We start from the raw sequence: 19,418 nt of genomic DNA, 5'->3' as shown, positions 1-19,418 counted from the left end.
CATAAATTATTTTTCATGAAGATCTTTATTAAGTTATTCTATTATTATTGTGATCAGACTGATTTGAAATTTTAGATGTATTCCATGTAAGGGATCAAGATATCCTCCAACTTTACCTCGACCAGCTGTGACAGTGCTTCCATTCCAATTACCATTATGTGAACAACAGACAGATAAAGGGCAGTATGAAGTAAGTAATTTTTATCATTATTGTGAAGAAATTAACAAAACTAAAGAATAAAATATATCAAATAATTTACTTACTGATCCATATGAAAAAAATATTTTTTACCATGAGATAAAATTCACTCTTATTTGGAAGTAAGCACAAAACTGCTATATAGAACTTATCATACAAGAACTCTTTTTAAGGTTTTTTTATTTGCCTATTTTTTAATTTTTTTAGCAAGTTTTAATTTTTATGTTTTACAAGTATACTATGTAGACTTGTGAAACGTAAAAGTTACCCTTTTTATCACATTTTAATAATACAGTGTATCTCATACTTCCAATGCTCCAGAGGTCAAATGCTAAATTTGATAAAAATTTGCTTTGGAGTTTGAACAATGCTTCAAAGTTCAAACTGCATATAGAATTAAAAAAATGCATTGGAAGCATAAAATAAGCTTCTGAACAAAGAATAAAATCTCAAATTAGCAATAATGTGTTAAAATTTACAACTATTATAATTAAATCGCACATCTATATTAAGTAAGGACAACTGTTTAAAATATACACAAAAACTTTCCATTCAATCCAATATAATCTTTACTTATTAATCATGGTGTGAGATATTTGGGGCTCCAGTTTGATCCCATTACATGTTTGTGATGACCATTTATATTTTGAGAGATCAGTTGAATCTCTCAAATCAGGATTCCTGACACCACTTAGTCAATTATATGGACTAAGACACAAATGAACATTTAATTAAACTTCTAGAATTTATAGGAGGGATTAATTTGATTGTGGGTAAGCCAATAGAGTTATACCATAAAACTAGACTATCATTTCTAGACCATAACAATGAATTTATTAACAAAAACAATTGATGACACAAAAATCTAAATAAAAGTAATATTACCTTAGTTCTAATTCTATAACTATTAATAAATCAACTACTTCGTTATCCAACTGCATTAGTCTCCATTAAGAGAAAGTTTACAAGTATTTGAGTCAAATATAATACCTCATTTCTGTTCCTTATATTCTTCTAAGTCTTTGAAGAGCTAGCCATTGTTCCTGCATTTAGTAGGAAACTCTTTTGGTCCAGATGTGAACTTTCTTGTTCGTGAGTTCAGGTTTTTCAGCACTGGGCTGTTCATATTTGGCCTTATTTATTGGATTTTGTCCATCCAATGATTAGGGACAATTTGAGTCACCTGAGGAGAGAAGCAACAAGGAACTTCCTTGTTGAATCAATATCAGCGACAACACCTCTCCTCAGGAACTTCCTTTGAAAACAAAAGAAAAGTCCCTCTGTGACTTTCAACCAAAAAATGGTTTTATTATATTAAATTCAGAGTTCAAACAAGTCTTCAGGAATGAATTAAATTTGAAATATGAGAGACCACTGTATTTTATAGTCATTTTATTATTTAATTTGTTTTTTAATTTATCTTAATTTTACTTGTTTTACCCCTTTGTTTTAAAATACTTATTTACTCCAGCTATTGCTATTAAATATCATTTATGTAAAAACCCACAAAGAACTAGATTACCTATGTGTCTGATATAAATAGTTGTTAATTTTACCATAGTTTATTCTGTAGTTTCAGCAAATTGTACAATAAGAACTGAAGAGGGGTAAATAGCCCAAAATGAATTTTCTTTTTATACAATAAAGTACATTATTCATCAAAAAGTATTCCTGTACAATAAATTCTACATAGCAATTTTGTGATTACTTGGAAAGAAGAAATGAGAGAACAAAAAGCAGTTAAGTACTAAATTCATTCTTTATAATAATTTTAATAATAAAATAGCAAAATAGTAAATGAAATAAAAAATAGTCAATTCATTGTTTCCATATTTAGAATAGAAGACAGGCTTATAATTCTGGCTCTTCCTCCTGTTTTTGTAATCCATATTTTACATACTAATAACAGAAATTCTTTCTAATATTATAATGAGTCTGTAAATTAAGAGTAAAGAAAGTGGATTGCTGATTCCACCTTACTCTAATAGCTTATATCATTTTAATTGTGTTATAATAATAATAGTAGTAGTAGTATCAGCAGCAGCTGCAGGGTAAATATGCCTTGACTTTAGTCAGACATGGCATTTGGCACCAATATCAGCTGAGTGAGACATTTGCATCATGATAATAATAATATATACTAATTAACTAACTTTCTTTATTTACATTGGATATCCATATTATTTAATTTTTTTTTTTAATGCTATTTCTTTTAATAATGAAGAAAGAAAAAAAATCACATGGTATAATCTCTAATGGATATAGAGGATAATATAAATTAAAATGTGAATGAAAATATAAAATATAAAGAGTCTTTTATATTTATTGCATTTTATATAATAAAGTCATAATTTTAGGTGTGCATTACACACTTGTTATTCATTTTCATTATTATAATCTGTTCTATTTCTGTTATTTAATATCATCAGTAGAAGCTTTTTTTCTTCAAATTATATATCAGTGAACAGAGGTTATTTTATTGAGATTTTCTGATGTTAATATAAGATTAACAAATTTATTAATTTATATTCATTAGTATATAAATCATAAGATTTTAGAATAACTAAATGAGTTTATTTTATCAAGATTTCATAACTGAAGAAATAACTAATAATAAATATTGTTTTCTTAAAGTTACAGAATATAAAAAAATAGTAAATTATTCAATTATCAATATTTAATGACACGAATATTGGACAAATTGTACTTATACAACAAACTGTATTTTTTATATTTATTTATATTTTAATAAATAATGATGTAAGAACATGTAATGTAGTAAAAGAAATAAAACTGTAAGATAATTTTAAAATCGGATATTAATCACAATTTTGCTGAATGCAACAAAAGTATTTTGATATAAAAATAACCGAATAACCAAGCCAACAATCTTTTTAATAATAATGATATTTTTAAACATTCTTAAAAAGATTATTGGCTTTGTTATTCTGTTACTTCTAAATTAAAATATTATTATTTTTCAATGTTGATTAAATGATATTTTATAGTACAGATCTCTGTTATAATGTTTTTCTAGGCTGTTAGTTCATAAAGAAAGCAAACAGTATTTTATTTTATAGATCGTACATCATTAAATTTTCAGCATTTAGTGAATAAATATTATTTCTATTTATGTTTTTCTATATAAATAAATTTATTTTGAAATTTTTTGTTTTATTCTTATACAATGAAAAAGAAATAAATGTTGTTCATTACATAATAGTCAATACAGTAGAATGACCCTTAATTAAAATATTTAATGATTTTATTTAGATTTTGATGTTATATTTTTTTATTTTTTACCTGTTATAGGAAGAATTTTGGAGAATTAATCTTCTTTATAAATTACTCAAACAATTATCTAAAAATGGCTTTGATGTAGATTCTGAAATAGAAAATGCTGATAAAAAGAGAACAGATAGCTTATTGAGAATGTTTGCAGTAAGTGTCATTATTTATTATTTAATAAAAAAATAACATATTCTTCTGTTGTCTATAACTTCAGAACATTTCTAGCTTGCAACTAGATCAGATCGGGAATTTAGAGCTTTAGAAATTGCAGAATTGATGCCATCATACAGAATAGTTGAGGGAGCTATTCGGTATGCTTCTCAAAAGCATCATCTTGCTTTGGCAGATCGTTTAGGATTAATTGCTCAGCAAAAATTAGAAGAAGAAGCAGCTAATAGTCATATAATAACAAATGAAGATGCTGAATGGAATAATGAATATAATAATACAGTAATTCATAATAAGAAGTAAGATGTTTCATTAATATATTCATTTTTTTTGTAAATCAAATTTGTAAAAAGTCTATAGATACAGATTGCATTAACTGTAGGGATAAAGCTTAAAAAATATATGTTTTCTCTAATTTTTTCCACTTAGGCTTTATGTGAATGTGAGAAACCGGGGGCAAAGGTCATTACAAGAAATTACCTATTATCACTTAATCAGCAACTATTCAGTAAAAACCACTCACTTTGTCAGGGGATGGCTTTACTTTGAAGTTTGGACGAAAAAACATAAATTCTTGGTCCAGTCAGGATGCTGATACCAGTTAGGATTGTATTATTTAGTACATCGCATCCTAACTCGCAATAATAAATGAAATATTTTCTACTAAAGTTAGGAAGGCTTGATTTCTTCAAATGGGGAGAAGTCATGTGTAAGTCCTGTTTGTAGTGATTTGAATGTCCATACTTAACCAAAGGATAAGACAGGTTAACAAATAATAAAAGAATTTAATAAGTAAAATATAACAAAGAAATACATAAATCTGGATACATAATACTAAGTATTATAAATCAAACTTAAATAACTTACACCTTTAAAACTGAGAGAGAGTTTACAATATTGTTTAAATATAATATCTCTGATTGATTATCTATAGTCTTCCTGTATAGTTTAGAGATGAATAGAAATAGATTCATTAGTTTGTAGGAGACTTTCTTGGTTTAGATGAGGAGGATTGATGGACAGATATTGGTCTTTAGTTCTTAAAGAGAGTCCGTGCAAAAATGTGATTTCTAACCCTTTTATACAAAAATTCTCTCCAATCTTGGGTTAGGATTTTGACCATCTGACAGGATGTCTAGATCTGTCATTACCGGATACCTGGTTGATCCTGCCAGTAGTCATTTGCTTGTCTCAAAGATTAAACCATGCATGTCTAAGTACATATCGAAATAAGGTGAAACTGTGAATGTCTCATTAAATCAGTTACGGTTCCTTAGACTGTACTTTCCTACTTGGATAACTGTGGTAATTCTAGAGCTAATATATGCATCAGAACTTCGATCTTTGGAGACAAGCACATTTATTAGACCAAGACCAATCGGGCTTAGGCCCACAAATGGTGGTGACTCTGGATAACTTTCAGCTGATCACATGGTCTAGCACTGGCAACGTATCTTTCAATTGTCTGCCTTATCAACTTTCGATGGTAGGTTATGTGCCTACCACGGTCGTTATGGATAACGGGGAATCAGGGTTCAATTCCAGAGAGGGAGCCTGAGAAACAGCTACCACATCCAAGGAAAGCAGCAGGTGCACAAATTACCCACTCCCAGCACAGGGAGGCAGTGACGAAAAATAACAATATGGGACTCTGTTGAGGCCCTGTAATTGGAATGGGTGCAATCTCTAAACCCTTTAACAAGAATCCATTGGAGGGCAAGTCTGATGCTAGCAGTGCGGTAATTCCAGCTCCAATAGCTTATATTAAAGTTGTTGTGGTTAAAAAGTCAGAGATTATGTCATTAGGTGTGATAATGATCTCTCTCAGGAAACTAACAGTCAAAAGGAAATGTTTGTTCCTTGATCTCTTCAACTTTTTTAACAAAAAAAGGGAAAGTTGTCGAATTTAAAGTTGAAATATTACATCAAAATTTAAATTTAAGGAAAATTAAACTAATCTTATAATCAGATTCTCACATAAATGTAATTAATGATTTAATTTAAATTCATTTTAATCTGGAAAACATTATTTGATTTACTGTATAGAAATACTTTTTACTCTTATCAGAGTAAGTTTTCGTAGGAAAGCTTTGGATAATATGAATTCTAATTATCACAGAATGTTAACATTTTCATTCTAAAAATTTTTTCATTTTCTATATTCCATTTCAACCAACAGAATCTATAAAAAGGCATTAATGAATAAAGGAAAAAAACTTCAGACTTCAAGCTTTCTTTTTTTAAAACTTTCAGTTGTGTAAATGATATATCTTTTATTAGATGTTTTTTTGTTTTTACATTTTGAAATATATTAGAAAATAACTACACTGAATTTCAAAATAAATAAATCTGTTAAACAGTAATAAAATCTCTGATTCATACACTGATCAGAAATATTTGGATAGAAGTAGACTTCTTAGAAAAAAAACAAAACGGTATAATTAAAGCAGGACATTGACTACAATACCAGAAAAATTTGAAATCTCAAAAAATAAATAAATGGTTTATGTGGTACTAGGTTTTGCATTATTTTTGCAGATGTACAGTACTTGCTGTATTAACTTATATAACTGAAAAACTTTTTGTCTAAATCTGATACTTTACAAAAAAATTTTGTTTTTTTAGATTTGGATTTGCAAAAAATCTGGAAGGTCAAATTTGACATCATTACAATACTTTTATAATGTTATGTACAACAGCCAGGAAAGTAAGTTTATCTTATATCTTGTGTTCAATATACAAGTCATCTGCATCAATTACATATTGGAAGTGTAATATGGAATGATCAATTGCTGCATGAAACACTGTGGAAAAAATATTGCCAATATGCTGCATATACCAGCCTTTGGCTGAGGCATAGAGCATAGCTCAGACACAATATCTTCTCCAGTAATTTGCATAACATTACATCACTGTACTTGTTCTTGAAGTGCCATATATCACCTAGTGACAAAACTTTGTACTAATTTGTCTCCCATAAATTACTCCCCTTGTGTGAATAACATAGATAACAAGTTTCATTGACATATGTCCATTAGAACTGGCCCCAGCAGGCTCTGAATAGACTTGGTTTAATTATAACCACCATGTAGTTAGTTCATAAACAATTTTATGTCATTTTTTACTGCAATCTGTTTGAATATCTTGTTTTTTAAAATTTTACCTCAAATTTTTAGAAAACATAGCCAAATATACATATGCAAGTAATAAATATGTTTTAACTAGTGAAAAGAATAATTAATTTGTTGAACTTTTATATTTGCAGAAAAATCTTGCATTTATATTGTAAACTAAACATTAAATGAAAGATAATAAATTATATTGAAACTATAGCAGTTAATCCTGAAAAACTTTCCTGTAGATTATCAACAGGTTCAGTTGAAGATGATGTGATTTTACAACCAAAACCTTTAGCTAAAGTATATAAACAGAAAGAAGAATGTGATGATATGGATATAAATAGTGAAAGCGATGATACAAATCAAAATCTTGGTACCTAGTTTTTTTGAATTTTATATTTAACATGACTCTATTATTTTGTTAAAATTTACTATTTTTAACTGATTATATATATTTAAAAATTTTAAACATGTTTTAATGCATTACAATATGTCATCTTTTTATTTAAATCTAATATTTGTTGTAAAATAGTTCGTTAAACAATTCTTGTAGAATTATGATTTACATAATACAGGTAGGTAGAGCATCGATTATCCGACCCCCGATTAACCGACTTATCGGTTAACCAACCGTGTTCTAGTCGGCAAATTCAAATGTCTGCTAGTGATGTGGCGCTGCAATATTTGGTTATGTCTTGGCTACTTTAATATTATTTTTGTTAAATTTTTGCATGTTTTAGCTGGCAGCATTGGCTCAACCATGAAAGGGAGGCTAGTATTTAAACCAGGCCTAATACACTATACTAATAATGTATTTTTTCATACTTTTCAGTTATCCGACCAACCCCAGTCCCCAATTAAGTCGGATAATCAATGCTCTACTGTATATTTTATTCATGGAATTTTATGTTCATGGTGTATATCAAGTTATAATCTTAGTGCTAGTTAGTTAGAAAATATTTTAAAATATCACTGTATTTTAAAGTTTCTTCTATGGTATAGTTATTTAAATTCAATACTTCAAATATATCAATTTCTGTGTAATTTCTGTAATAAATTTTCAAATATTGTATAAAACTTGGAACCAGATCAGAGAGATTTACCTATTCTATAACAAACATTGAATTATAGTCTTAAAATTAAAATTATTCATTTCAAAACTTTTCTATTCCAGCAGTTATGAGAAATTATTTTTGTTAATTACTTCATTCAACGTTAAAAATAACAGGATTAATGTAGCTCAGTATGTAATTTTATCAATTGATTCAGGAAACAATCAGTAAAAGATTTTTTATGAATGATGTTAAATTTATTTTTAAAAGAAACAAACCTGAAGAAATTCTTTTAATTTTATGCAAAAATATTTCTTCTGATGAAAGATGTCTTAATACAATAACAATAATATAAAAGTTTCATTTTATTATAATTTATGTTGTACAATACTATTGCACTAATCAATAAATTGCAAAGCTTTACAGTGTTATAACACTGCAAAGCTTCATTATAAAAAGTTTCATATTGCTAATGTTTTAGCTATATCCATTAATTAAATGATGATTGAATAAAATATAATTACTAATCAATTGAAATATTTCATGATAATCAATAAAAATTGTAATACTACTGACTGAAAAGATTGTTTTATTTAGTAATTGAGAAAACTGAAGAGTTATCTGAATCAATACAAAAAAATCCTTTTAAGGTGAGTTTGAAATAATTTTTCTTATAATCTTAAATTCTAATTTTTCCAGAATTATTCCTTACAATAAAGAAATTTATTATTAAAACAAAACATTTCCAAAGTAACAACAAACATCTTCACAATTCATTCATCATAACACCTCAGGAACACAGTGGCCTTTCAAAGCAAAGTTGGCTTTTTTATAGATGATACTTGTTGGCTTCATTATGCAAAAAAACTTTAAATTATTTAATTAAATAATTAATTAATTGAAGAAGTTTGTTGAAAACTATAGTTAAACTTTTTTGAAACATTTCAAAATGAATCATATGTTGAATTTGTTCAATGTTAAGATTACATAATCCCTTACATATTCCAGTTACAATACATATACACACAACACGCAGGAAAGGAACTAAAAAACAACAAGAAAGTTTAACAATTTTGATCTAGTCCATATATTATCTTCAGGATTCAACTTTTAGAATAGAATTGTTTGAAAGCTTTAAAAACTTAGCCATTTTGAAATGTTTATGATTAATTTTAACTCTTAAGCAAATAAGCATCAACAACATAATATTGAGAGATCTAAAAAATGTACACTGAATGCAAGCTAATGAAAATAAACTACACCTAAGAATAAACATAAATCTGTGGCAAAATTGGTTCTGGCATATATCTAAGTTGTGTTCTTAGTGCTAGTTAGTAAGAACTTCCATGTGGTGGAGATTCCACATCTTTTGCATTTAAGCACAATTCTCTTAATTTTTGCTTGAATATTTCTGTCCTTTGGCTGTCACTGAATACTTAGAGTAATCATAAACATAAGATTGCGCATCTTGACTCCACAAGATTTCTGTATCCTCTGCTCTTGAAAAGCAGACTAGTATGATGGTGTTCTTATTTATGCGCACATCATATCTATATTCATACAGCCTCGGCACAAAGTTTCTACTTGTGTAATCCACATAGGCTGAATCATCCTCAGGTTGCTATTTCTAGATGGTTCTATATAAACTCTGGTTTAGCACTTCTCTAGTTTGTTTTGCAAGAAACAATAAATTGTGGGATTTCTTGTATATATTAATCTAGAGCAGTGGTTTTCAAAATGGCATACCATCCCCCTGTGAGCAGTGAGTAAATCTAAAGGGGCAAAAAGGAACAAGTGAGTGGCAGGGAGGTGCTGGAGGCAGGGTAAGGTAAGGTAAGGTAACCATAGGTGAGGGTTGGGGTCACTGACTTTACCTGTTTTAACAGAGGAAAGGGGAAAAAAAATTGCATTTAATGGTTTCTGGATGTGGAGAACAATATACAGTGTGAAGTTCATAGAAGTTTTTCTAAGAATATTTCCAAGCCTTTACAACACAAGGGAAAATTGTTTAGGGATATTGGGTATAAACCAAGAGGGCAGTGGCTTGAAAAAGTTTGGGAAGCACTGGTCTAGAGTCTTGCAATGCTGCTAACTCCTGTATTGAACTCATCCTCTCCACAAACATGAATGCTGAAAACCTTTTAGGTCAATCGTAGTAGTTAGTCAGTCCATGTGAAGAACAGAATGCCTGGATAAGACACTGAATAGATGACTTCTGGTAACCAGATTTTTCAGCTATTTCAGAGATTATTGACGGTTCTACTTCCCTGTCTTTTCCTCTTGTGCAATGGGAGTAAACTCTTTTAACAGTACTCAGAAAGCTGCAACCTTGTACATTAACCCTTAGCCTGCCATTTGCCACGCCCCCTTATTTTGTAAAACGGCCAAGGTCAAAATAGGTGAATCAGGCAATATTATTTTAAAAATTCACTAAAAATTAAATTATTATTTTATTCTTATGAAAAAAATCACATATATTTATCAATATAGTTAGTTTTAAATACGACATATTTGATAAAGTTTGTTTGAAAAATTTATGAGAAAAAAAAATATATATATGATAACTGACATTCAGACTTGAAAATTTGTTACTATTTGTCAAAATTAACATTGTCTGGTTACTTCATTCTTATTGTCACTGAGCCAATACCACATACAATATTGTTCTGTACAATTTGATATAACATTTATGCATGTACGTTTATTCGTTGTGAAATAATCGCACATTATATCAAACATTTGTTTGAAATCTGAACTTTATTCTGCTTTCAACTAATATAATGAACTAATATACTTTATTCATTTTATATCAAACAAGATTATTTATTTTCGTAATAAACATATGATTACCAGTAGCAATAGATGTAACATTTGCTGATATTTTAGATTTAAAAAATAATTAAAAATTAAAAAAATATATGAAATATCGGAACTGAAAATCATAACTTGAATATTTATGATGCATTAACATATTATAGCTGAATAAACTTATTATAGCATTAATGAACTTATTATAGTAATATTATTGCATGAATATGCTAAAAATGAAATAAAAAATTATCAGAAAATGAAAAATTAAGGAAAAAACATCGATAATTAAAATTTTTTACATTGACAAAACACCACCTGAACAAAAATATGTGAAACAGACGATAAACAAGACGATACCGTCAAGTGCTGACATCTGTTGTCGATAAATTTTATAAAAATCGATTTTTAACAGGGTAACGATGAATCGGTACCCTGGCCGTTTTGCGAAACAATTAGGGTAACGATAGATCGGTACCCTGGCCGGGAAAGGGTTAAGGAGCACAGGAGACTGCTGGTATGTAAAAAAGATAAAAGAAATATTTACTGTACACACCAATATATATTTACCTATTATACAAGGTAAGTAAAATACTCTTTATAAGGGGACCAGTGCATTTTCTGTTCATTTTCTTCATGTCGGGATATCATCAATATATTTTCCACTACATCTCCAGAGATATATTGATCCAATTAACTTCAAAGATAGGCAGGATTGCTGTTTCTGCTTCATCATCACAAGTTTGCAAAAGACTCCACTATTGGGTTTCTCATACAAACACCTCTTTGTTGTCTGTATATATCCTGTCAAAGGAAAAGAAAGATGTACAGCATACAAGGTCAGTGAGCTCTGTTAACTCATCACTTAATGTTCCTAATGCTGATCATTATCCAAATTAAGACATGAAAGTCCAAAATTGCATCACAGCATGGCTATAAGTTGATGCAGGGATACATGTTTTCATAAGCCAGCTTGGTAGCTGTTCTGTCTTCTGTTAATGAAATATCATTAAGTTTTTCAACAGAACATGCTGGATTGATGATTGAGAGGGAACACAAATGTAAGTTAGTGGGAATAAAGACTTGTATGTAATCTTTTATCTTTTTCTAACAAGATAGTTGGAGATGAGCATTTCTTCAGAACAGATCAAAATTGCTTGCCAAGCATAGCAAAGGCGAACAACCTCGGGAAATCTGGCACTGAGTTACAGATACCCTTCAGAAATGGTAACTTTTAAAAATCGAGCAAACCGTTCAAGCCAAACAATTACCAGATTAAATTGGGCTACATTACTGCTATTAATAAGTATTAAATAACCAAGTATTTTGGCACTAGAGGTAAATGTTAGGTGCCATCTCTCTATATATGTAATTATAATTATTAAATTTAATAGCATATTAAACCAGTTTACAATAATTTTTTAGAAAATTGAACAGTTTAAACTGTATGATAAACATTTCCAAGATTAAATCATATCTTCAGATTGTTTTTAGAAGAGAACAGACTTTTTTATTGTAAGGAATAATTTTATACTGATCTATTTTATATAACTCATAATAAATTTAGGTTAATTTAATTTTTCTCTAAGTTAAATAAACATACATCCTTAAAAATTTATTTCAATATATTTAATGAACTAAATTATGAATTTATTTCAGACTTATAGTCAAAAACAACAAAGTAATGTTAGAATTGATAATATATTGGAAAATGTAATTAAAAGAAATTCAAAAGTCTCAGAAGATAATAATCCAAAAAAGTCAAAGGTAAAGATTTTTAAAATTTTATTATATTTAACTAATTAGTTTTCATTGCTTCTTTAGATAATTTTGTTGTATTGATATGCCATCTCTTTTATCTCCACAAAACTACAGGTATACCTCACCTTTATGTCAGTAATTGGTTTCAGGAGAGGCAAGTTAAGTCAACTTGTCACTAGGCTAAACCACAAATAACCATTCCCAGTTTGTATTTTATTTATAAATGCATTTTTAATAATAAATGGTTAATAAGAATCTATTTTAAACTTACAAACAAATTACTGTTTTTTCTGTACTATATTAAAAACTAAAATTTATCTAAATTTACGAATACACGTACAGTACGTACATACTTGTAAATGTTTACAATTTGGCGATGTTTACAGTACATCGCAGACTCTTTTATAATGTCACACCACATTAACAAATAAATAAAATGATTTTGTAAGGTTAAATAACAAATAGTTATAAAAATTATTTTGCAATAGTAGAAAATAAACTAATTTACGTTAAATTTATCAATAAAGACCACTAAATAAGACGACAACACAGAGTCACAGATGTTTTATATTTCGTTCTCTAGGATTTATGATGTACAGTATTAACATTTACTGTAAACATATGTATTTTAATATTATTTTATATACTTTTATTCTTATTCATTGTACAGTAACATGATTTTATATGCTTCTAATGCTTTTCTAGTGATATTATGACTTCAATATTTGTGGCAGACAGATGTAAAGTCAAATAAAATTACTTATATGAAAAAATAAAAATCAAGTTTATTTTTTTTTTTGACAAATGATGTATAATTGAGAACAACGTAATCTGAGGTATACCTGTACATAGAAATTTATTATTTGATAGAGATTATATTTCATTTTCAAAACAAGCAATCAGAGATTACAGTTTAAAAGCAAAATCAAATGGATATTAGAATAATTTAGAGTTATTTTCAGCAATAAATATACTGTATATATATACTTTTTTATTTGTTATTGAAAGATTGTGCAAGGTTTTCAATTTTTTTATCATTTACATATTCTTAGTTCTTGAAAATTAGCATTATGCAAACCTTCAAACTGTGATCCTCATGTTTTGAAAACATATTTGTGACTTTTAAATTATTTCATATATTTATTTTAAGTATTTATTTGTTTTGAACAAAGATCATTTCTTTTCAAATAAGTAATTAATGTTGAAATATTGGTTTTAATTAAATTATCAGATACATTTAATTTGTGAGGTTTGTAATTTCATATAAAATCTGAATTAAAAACATTTACAAAAAGTAATATTTACAATTTGGTTATAAATATCTGAATCAAATGTTATTTAATGTAAATATCTTGGAAACAATTAATTTATATCAATGGTGAATTCACTCAGATCACATTTTGTTGCTTAAGTCTAGTTATAATATTTTGGGGATATGTATGTAAATTAAGTTTGAATTTTTTTATTCATCAGATAAGTAAGCAAACAAAACTGTTTCCTGAGAAAGAAAATACAGCAACTAATAAAGGTGAAATGGAGAAACAGTCTAATTTTAAAAAGTTTTTGGAAGAAAATAAAAAAATATTAAGGGAAGAGAATCCTGAACTAGATGAAAATGAAATAGTCAAGATTGCAATACAAAATTTTAAAAAATTACGATCAGAGGAGAAGCAGGTTTGAAACTTTTTCCCTTTCCATTTTACAAATGTTAATGATGATAAATGAGTTTGAATTTATTTTTATACTCAAATAACATAATGTTAAAATATATACAAATTATATTAAGTCAGAAAATATATATGCATACATAGAATATGTTCCCAATTTGTTTCCTAATACTACTGGAATAGAATATTGATTACATTTTTTCACAAGAGAAATTACTCTTTGTAACAGTTAAATTTACCATAAACATTACTAATAATTTTTGATAAAAAATGTTAAAATATTTTTGCTTTCAAGAGTTAACAGATTCTTGTATCAATTTATCCTTTATATATACTAAAAGATTTGTTTTGACAAAATGAATATTTTTTCTTTAGTTTAAACATATGATACATCACATAATAGAATAATAATCAATTTTTATATGAAAATTATCAAATGACCAAATTTGAAATTGCAACTAAAGAGCAATTACATTTGATAAAAATAATGAACAGTTTTTCTCTTTTTCAAATCAAAAATGTATATTTTGTTGAAATTTTCTTAGAGAAAACATTAAATTACTTACAATGTATTAGAATCTAGTTTTAAAAATCTGTTAACACATTTACTGTTTTTGTTAACTCGAAAAGAAAAAAAAACAATTATCTTTAATAATTGTTCACATGATAAAAATGTGAGAGAATTATTACTGCTTGCTTGGCACTTTTCAGATCCCAGTATAAAATCTTCATTGCAAATGATAAAAAAAAAACTAGTTAATGTAATCCATATTCTTAAATTTTCAGCTGGTATCTTGAAAGTGCCATGCAAGGATTTAAAACTTCTGGATAATTCTTTGTCCTTAATATTTCAGAATTCAACAGCAAAGAGAAGACAGGATAATGACGAACAAAATAGTAAGAAGAGAAAAAACTCAACAACTAATTTATCTAGTGAAACATCATCGAAATTATCAAAATTTTCATTTTTGAAAAAATCATGATAAAATGTTTTGTAAAAAAAGCAAAATTAATTGGGCAACAAAATGATTTTATTTTATTTTTTTTATACACAAAAGTTTGATGTTAAAAGTTTTGCTTTCAGATGACGATTGTGCCCGTTGAATTGTATCATAAAAAGGTTCCCAAAAATATATATATATGTATAATGTATTTATGTACACGATCGGTCATTGGCATCACTTTCGCTGCCACTGTTATCGTCTTCGTGTTCTTCAATTTCCATTTTGTCCCAGTCCTGAAAAATTTAATCATACAATTAAATTCTGTAAGAAATAAAATAATGTTTTTATCAAAATTAATTTTTTTTTCATTAGGGAAAAAACAAAAATTTTCTCAAATATTTTATTGAATTATATATTGACCATTTTGGTCAAATACCTGTTACCATCTTTCTGGTACTAGCATGATTCCACACACACAGAAGTTTTGATTTTTGACATCCTCATTTGAAGTAAATGTTTACAAAATTTTTTAAACAGTAAAAGACCAGAACAAGTAATGATCCGAGGATTGCAGATCTGGCAAATATGGTGAGTGTGGTAAAAACTGTTACAGCTTGGATGGGATGTGCTGACAAGTTACCAAACTTGTGTGAAATTTGGCATTATCATGGTAAAACACTACACCTTTTCTGTTTGATATTACTCCATGGCAGTACACTTTTGAATTAATTGTTAAATTGTCTGGTGAAAGCTCAAAAAAAAAAAAAAAAACCAATTGTACAGAATCAAACAAAATTTTTTACAAATAAACCTTAAAATGTCAGTTGTCAAAATATATAATGAAAATGTAGTTTAAAATACAATAATTCCCTCTAGTAATAAAAAAAATTACTTTCCAAACAACCCAATAGAAAGATGATTTACTTACACATGAATTCTCAAACCAAAAAACAATTATTATGCTGTGTTAAGTTATATAAAAATGATTATCATCAAAAATAAGGAACACTAATGAATGCACACCCACAGATTTTTTCTTTTCACTCAAAAACATGGCCAATCAATGAATATTAACCCATGCCGACTTGAGTGTCAATGTGTCAAAAACAATCTGGACTGGTCATCATACGTGGAGCTGTGTTAATGTTAGTGTAAAGGCACACAAATACATCTATATTGTATGAATTATGCAGTTTCAAGGATAGTGTTTTTTGATAGGGAACGTGAAACATCAAATAACTGGAGGGAAGTGCTGGCTGTTTTATTTTACAACATACAAGAGGTTAAATCAACTGAGTGAGAGTGCAAGAGTATTCCAATGGAATACTCTTGCACTCTCACTTATAGCTCAATGGAAGGCAAGAGTAATTTATTTCCTAAAAATGTTTCTCCTAAGAAGTAAAGCTTTGTCTTCTCTGATGGATAGTTTGTGTTTCTCTGTTTGTCGTAACAGTTTACATTAAACCATGGCTGTAAAAGCCCCTAATCTAGATCTCTTCATAAGATTTTAACGACTTCAAGAAGCATAGGCAACACTTGTGGTATTTATCTGAAGAACTGACAGTTTTATCTCTGATGACTACATTGACCTTCAAACCAAAAGTAAAATATTGGTCAGAGAATATCAATGTAAGGGAAGAAATTTATTCCTGTGCCTGAAGAAATGGATAGCAAATTATTTGGTAAGTTTAATTTTTTTTTTTACTGTAGTAGCATACTTATTTACTTTATTTTCTCTAAAATGAGAAACAAATCAATAAGACTATTGATGGCTTCGTATCAATTCAGAGTAAAGGATTCTTTTCCTAGATACAGATGGATAAAAGTTGTCTCCAGGAATGTCTTTCAACACACAAAAACAACACTGTATTTAGCAGACCAAACAACACTTAACATTTTTTATTCATACCATTAGATTATTGCAGGACTTTCATGGATTACTGACTGGTTGAGGAACAAAAGGAGTTTGCTTTGTGTGTGCAAGACCATCAAAGGCTCTATCCAAATTTCAACAAAGAAAAAAAAAAAAACATTGAAAAGAAAGTATGCACAGTAGTTTTTATTATAATTGAATGTTATAGACAACATTTTTTTTGATAATCTGAAACCATGTTGCGACTCTTCTGTTTCTTAACCACGGTGTAGTGTAATGAGTTCAAACACTTGACACAATATTTTATTAATAACTAAGAAAAATAAATACTGCATCAAAATCTTAATATCTCCCTTATCAATCATTCTTTGTATTCAAGTTGGCAAGGGTTAACATCATCCTATCGAGATGAAACTTCATATTTCAGTAATTCTGAACAAATGAAGAAAAATTTAGGGGGTGGGCATAAATGTTTTAACAAAATTTGTTCAAAATAAGGGACACTAAAGTCTTCATATTCTTGAAGGTATATGTAAGATAAAATTCTAAATCAAGAGCCAAGTATTTTGTTTTTCTAACACAAATTGCAACATATCTTTAAATTCATTTGTAAAAATATCAATTAAAAAAGTGGCTGTTTATCCAATAGCATAGTATTTTTTTTATTCATACCATTTAGAACTATTACTAAACATTTTTTACTTGTTCATGGCATCTCAATGAATCAATTCATAAAATCTTGTTTAAAATTTTACAGCCTCTCGAAAATTTATATGAATATATTCAAGATTGTATAGAAATTAGTTTATAATTAATTAAGATAACAATAGTATGTTTACTTGAAAAATATGTATTCTACAAAAAACTATTAAACCAAACATAGACTTCAAGGAGGCCACAAGATCAGTTTCATCATAGATGACACTACAAGTCACAAAAATGGATAACTTCGTTTTCTTAAATGGGGTTATATAAGAATATGTTATAGTTATATAAGAATTTGTTTAATTAACTAATTAGTGTGTAAGCAAAGATTGGATGGCAAATTTAGTAGTGTCTTGCCAAATTATTTAGCTTGAGCAGCCTGATAAAGGAACCTAGCTGTTTGAGGCATTTCTTTTTAAATTTTAAGATGTCTCACCCTGAGTTGATGCAGAAGTTTCTAGAATTTTCTAGAGTTTTATAGCATAATATTTATTTCAAAAATAATTGTCATTACATTTACACCTTTCCATGGTTTGAGCACTTCAGATTCTTGCTGAATAAAACTCAGGTGGATTTTGCAGTTCTTTCAGTCAAAATAATTTTTGTATCATCATCAGTAAACCACTTTCTGCCCAAGAAGTGTTGCTTGGAGTGAAGAGATGGCAGTTGGATGGTGCAATGTTTGGACTACAGGGGTGAAGGAGAACATTTTCAGCCAACATCAAGTAGCATCTGTAGGGCCAACCTTGACATGTGTGGTCTTGCATTCCTTTCAAATGACAGTTAAATAACAAACTATGGCGGATTGGTCACAACCAAGTGTCTTACCATTTCTTGCCTGGTTAGGCATGAACTTCATACTGGTTCAGTAAATTTAAACCTGTGCAATTGTAAATTGTAGACTTAATTCCATATGGTGCAGTCATTGCTAAGATTTGATTGCTTTTATAGTAAACTGGTAATTGTAAAGGGCATATATGTAAATGTGTTCATTAGAAAGCATTGGCAAACTTGACATATTTAAAAAGTTGATATTGCCACACACAATCTTTTCATTTATGACTGACAAATGGCATTTAAAAGTTTCTTTTGGGGATAAACTCAACATCCTTCATTTACAAAGAACAATTTCAAATATTCTAAAGTCTAGAAAATTCCTGAAAATTTTGCATCAACACAATAATTTAAAGATGAACACTTATTGTTTATAACATGCAATCAATATCATCATTTTAATTCTCATTTGTTCACAGCAGAAGCTTAAACTGTGGCATTTCTTCAACTGTTGTTATTAAAGATGGCATTGCAAAGAACAGCAGAAAAATTAATCTGGATAAATAATGATTAACTAAAACAATAAATCTTCCAGTTATAATTTTACAGCATGACCTTTTATGCCAGTTAATACAACCAGAATTTACCTGCTTAATGTTGTCATCAGAATATAAGAGTCCCAAAGTGGTTATTTTTGTTAATAAATTATATTAAAAAATTTGAGTGGTTTTTTAAAATCTACAATAAGTGTATTTACAGTAGAGTCCCGTACAACACGCAAATAAAGCAAGCAACACTCCTTCAATTTTGTCAATCAGAGGTATACATTTTTCAACTTATAGGCCAAGGTTAAAACCCTCTTACAACATGAAATGTAATAAATTTTTACATACTTAAGTACTAATAGTTCATTAGTACTTAAGTATGTAAATTTTCTTTTCCCGCCTTCTGTCGATACACATGGTTCTTCTCGAAACTTGTTTCAATGTTGCCAGATCTCAACGCTTCTGCTTTTGTGTTGCCAGATGTTTTTCCCTTATTCCATACTTGCTTAGCA

General features: G+C 28.3%; 2 protein-coding genes across 2 annotated transcripts in view; one reads left to right on the top strand and one right to left on the bottom strand.

Moving 5' to 3' along the window:
• The window catches only part of Ctf4 (Chromosome transmission fidelity 4), a 74,034-nt gene extending 58,836 nt beyond the window's left edge, over positions 1 to 15,198 (top strand). Inside the window, exons 19-26 of the mRNA XM_067276872.1 lie at positions 76 to 190; positions 3,512 to 3,640; positions 3,716 to 3,957; positions 7,020 to 7,150; positions 8,427 to 8,479; positions 12,297 to 12,404; positions 13,872 to 14,072; positions 14,920 to 15,198. Of these exons, the coding sequence (XP_067132973.1) occupies positions 76 to 190; positions 3,512 to 3,640; positions 3,716 to 3,957; positions 7,020 to 7,150; positions 8,427 to 8,479; positions 12,297 to 12,404; positions 13,872 to 14,072; positions 14,920 to 15,048 (1,108 nt within the window). The 3' untranslated portion in view covers positions 15,049 to 15,198. The remainder of the gene's footprint in view (positions 1 to 75; positions 191 to 3,511; positions 3,641 to 3,715; positions 3,958 to 7,019; positions 7,151 to 8,426; positions 8,480 to 12,296; positions 12,405 to 13,871; positions 14,073 to 14,919) is intronic.
• LOC136980695 (WD repeat-containing protein 43) overlaps positions 15,079 to 19,418 on the bottom strand; it is a 57,817-nt gene continuing 53,477 nt past the window's right edge. Inside the window, exon 17 of the mRNA XM_067276875.1 lies at positions 15,079 to 15,302. Within this exon, the coding sequence (XP_067132976.1) occupies positions 15,219 to 15,302 (84 nt within the window). The 3' untranslated portion in view covers positions 15,079 to 15,218. The remainder of the gene's footprint in view (positions 15,303 to 19,418) is intronic.

The sequence above is a fragment of the Centruroides vittatus genome, unplaced genomic scaffold (assembly GCF_030686945.1).
Source record: "Centruroides vittatus isolate TY-2023 unplaced genomic scaffold, ASM3068694v2 contig_717, whole genome shotgun sequence".
NCBI lineage: Eukaryota > Metazoa > Arthropoda > Arachnida > Scorpiones > Buthidae > Centruroides > Centruroides vittatus.
The sequence above is the reverse complement of the archived record's forward strand: the minus strand, read 5'-3'. Positions and strand labels throughout refer to the sequence as shown.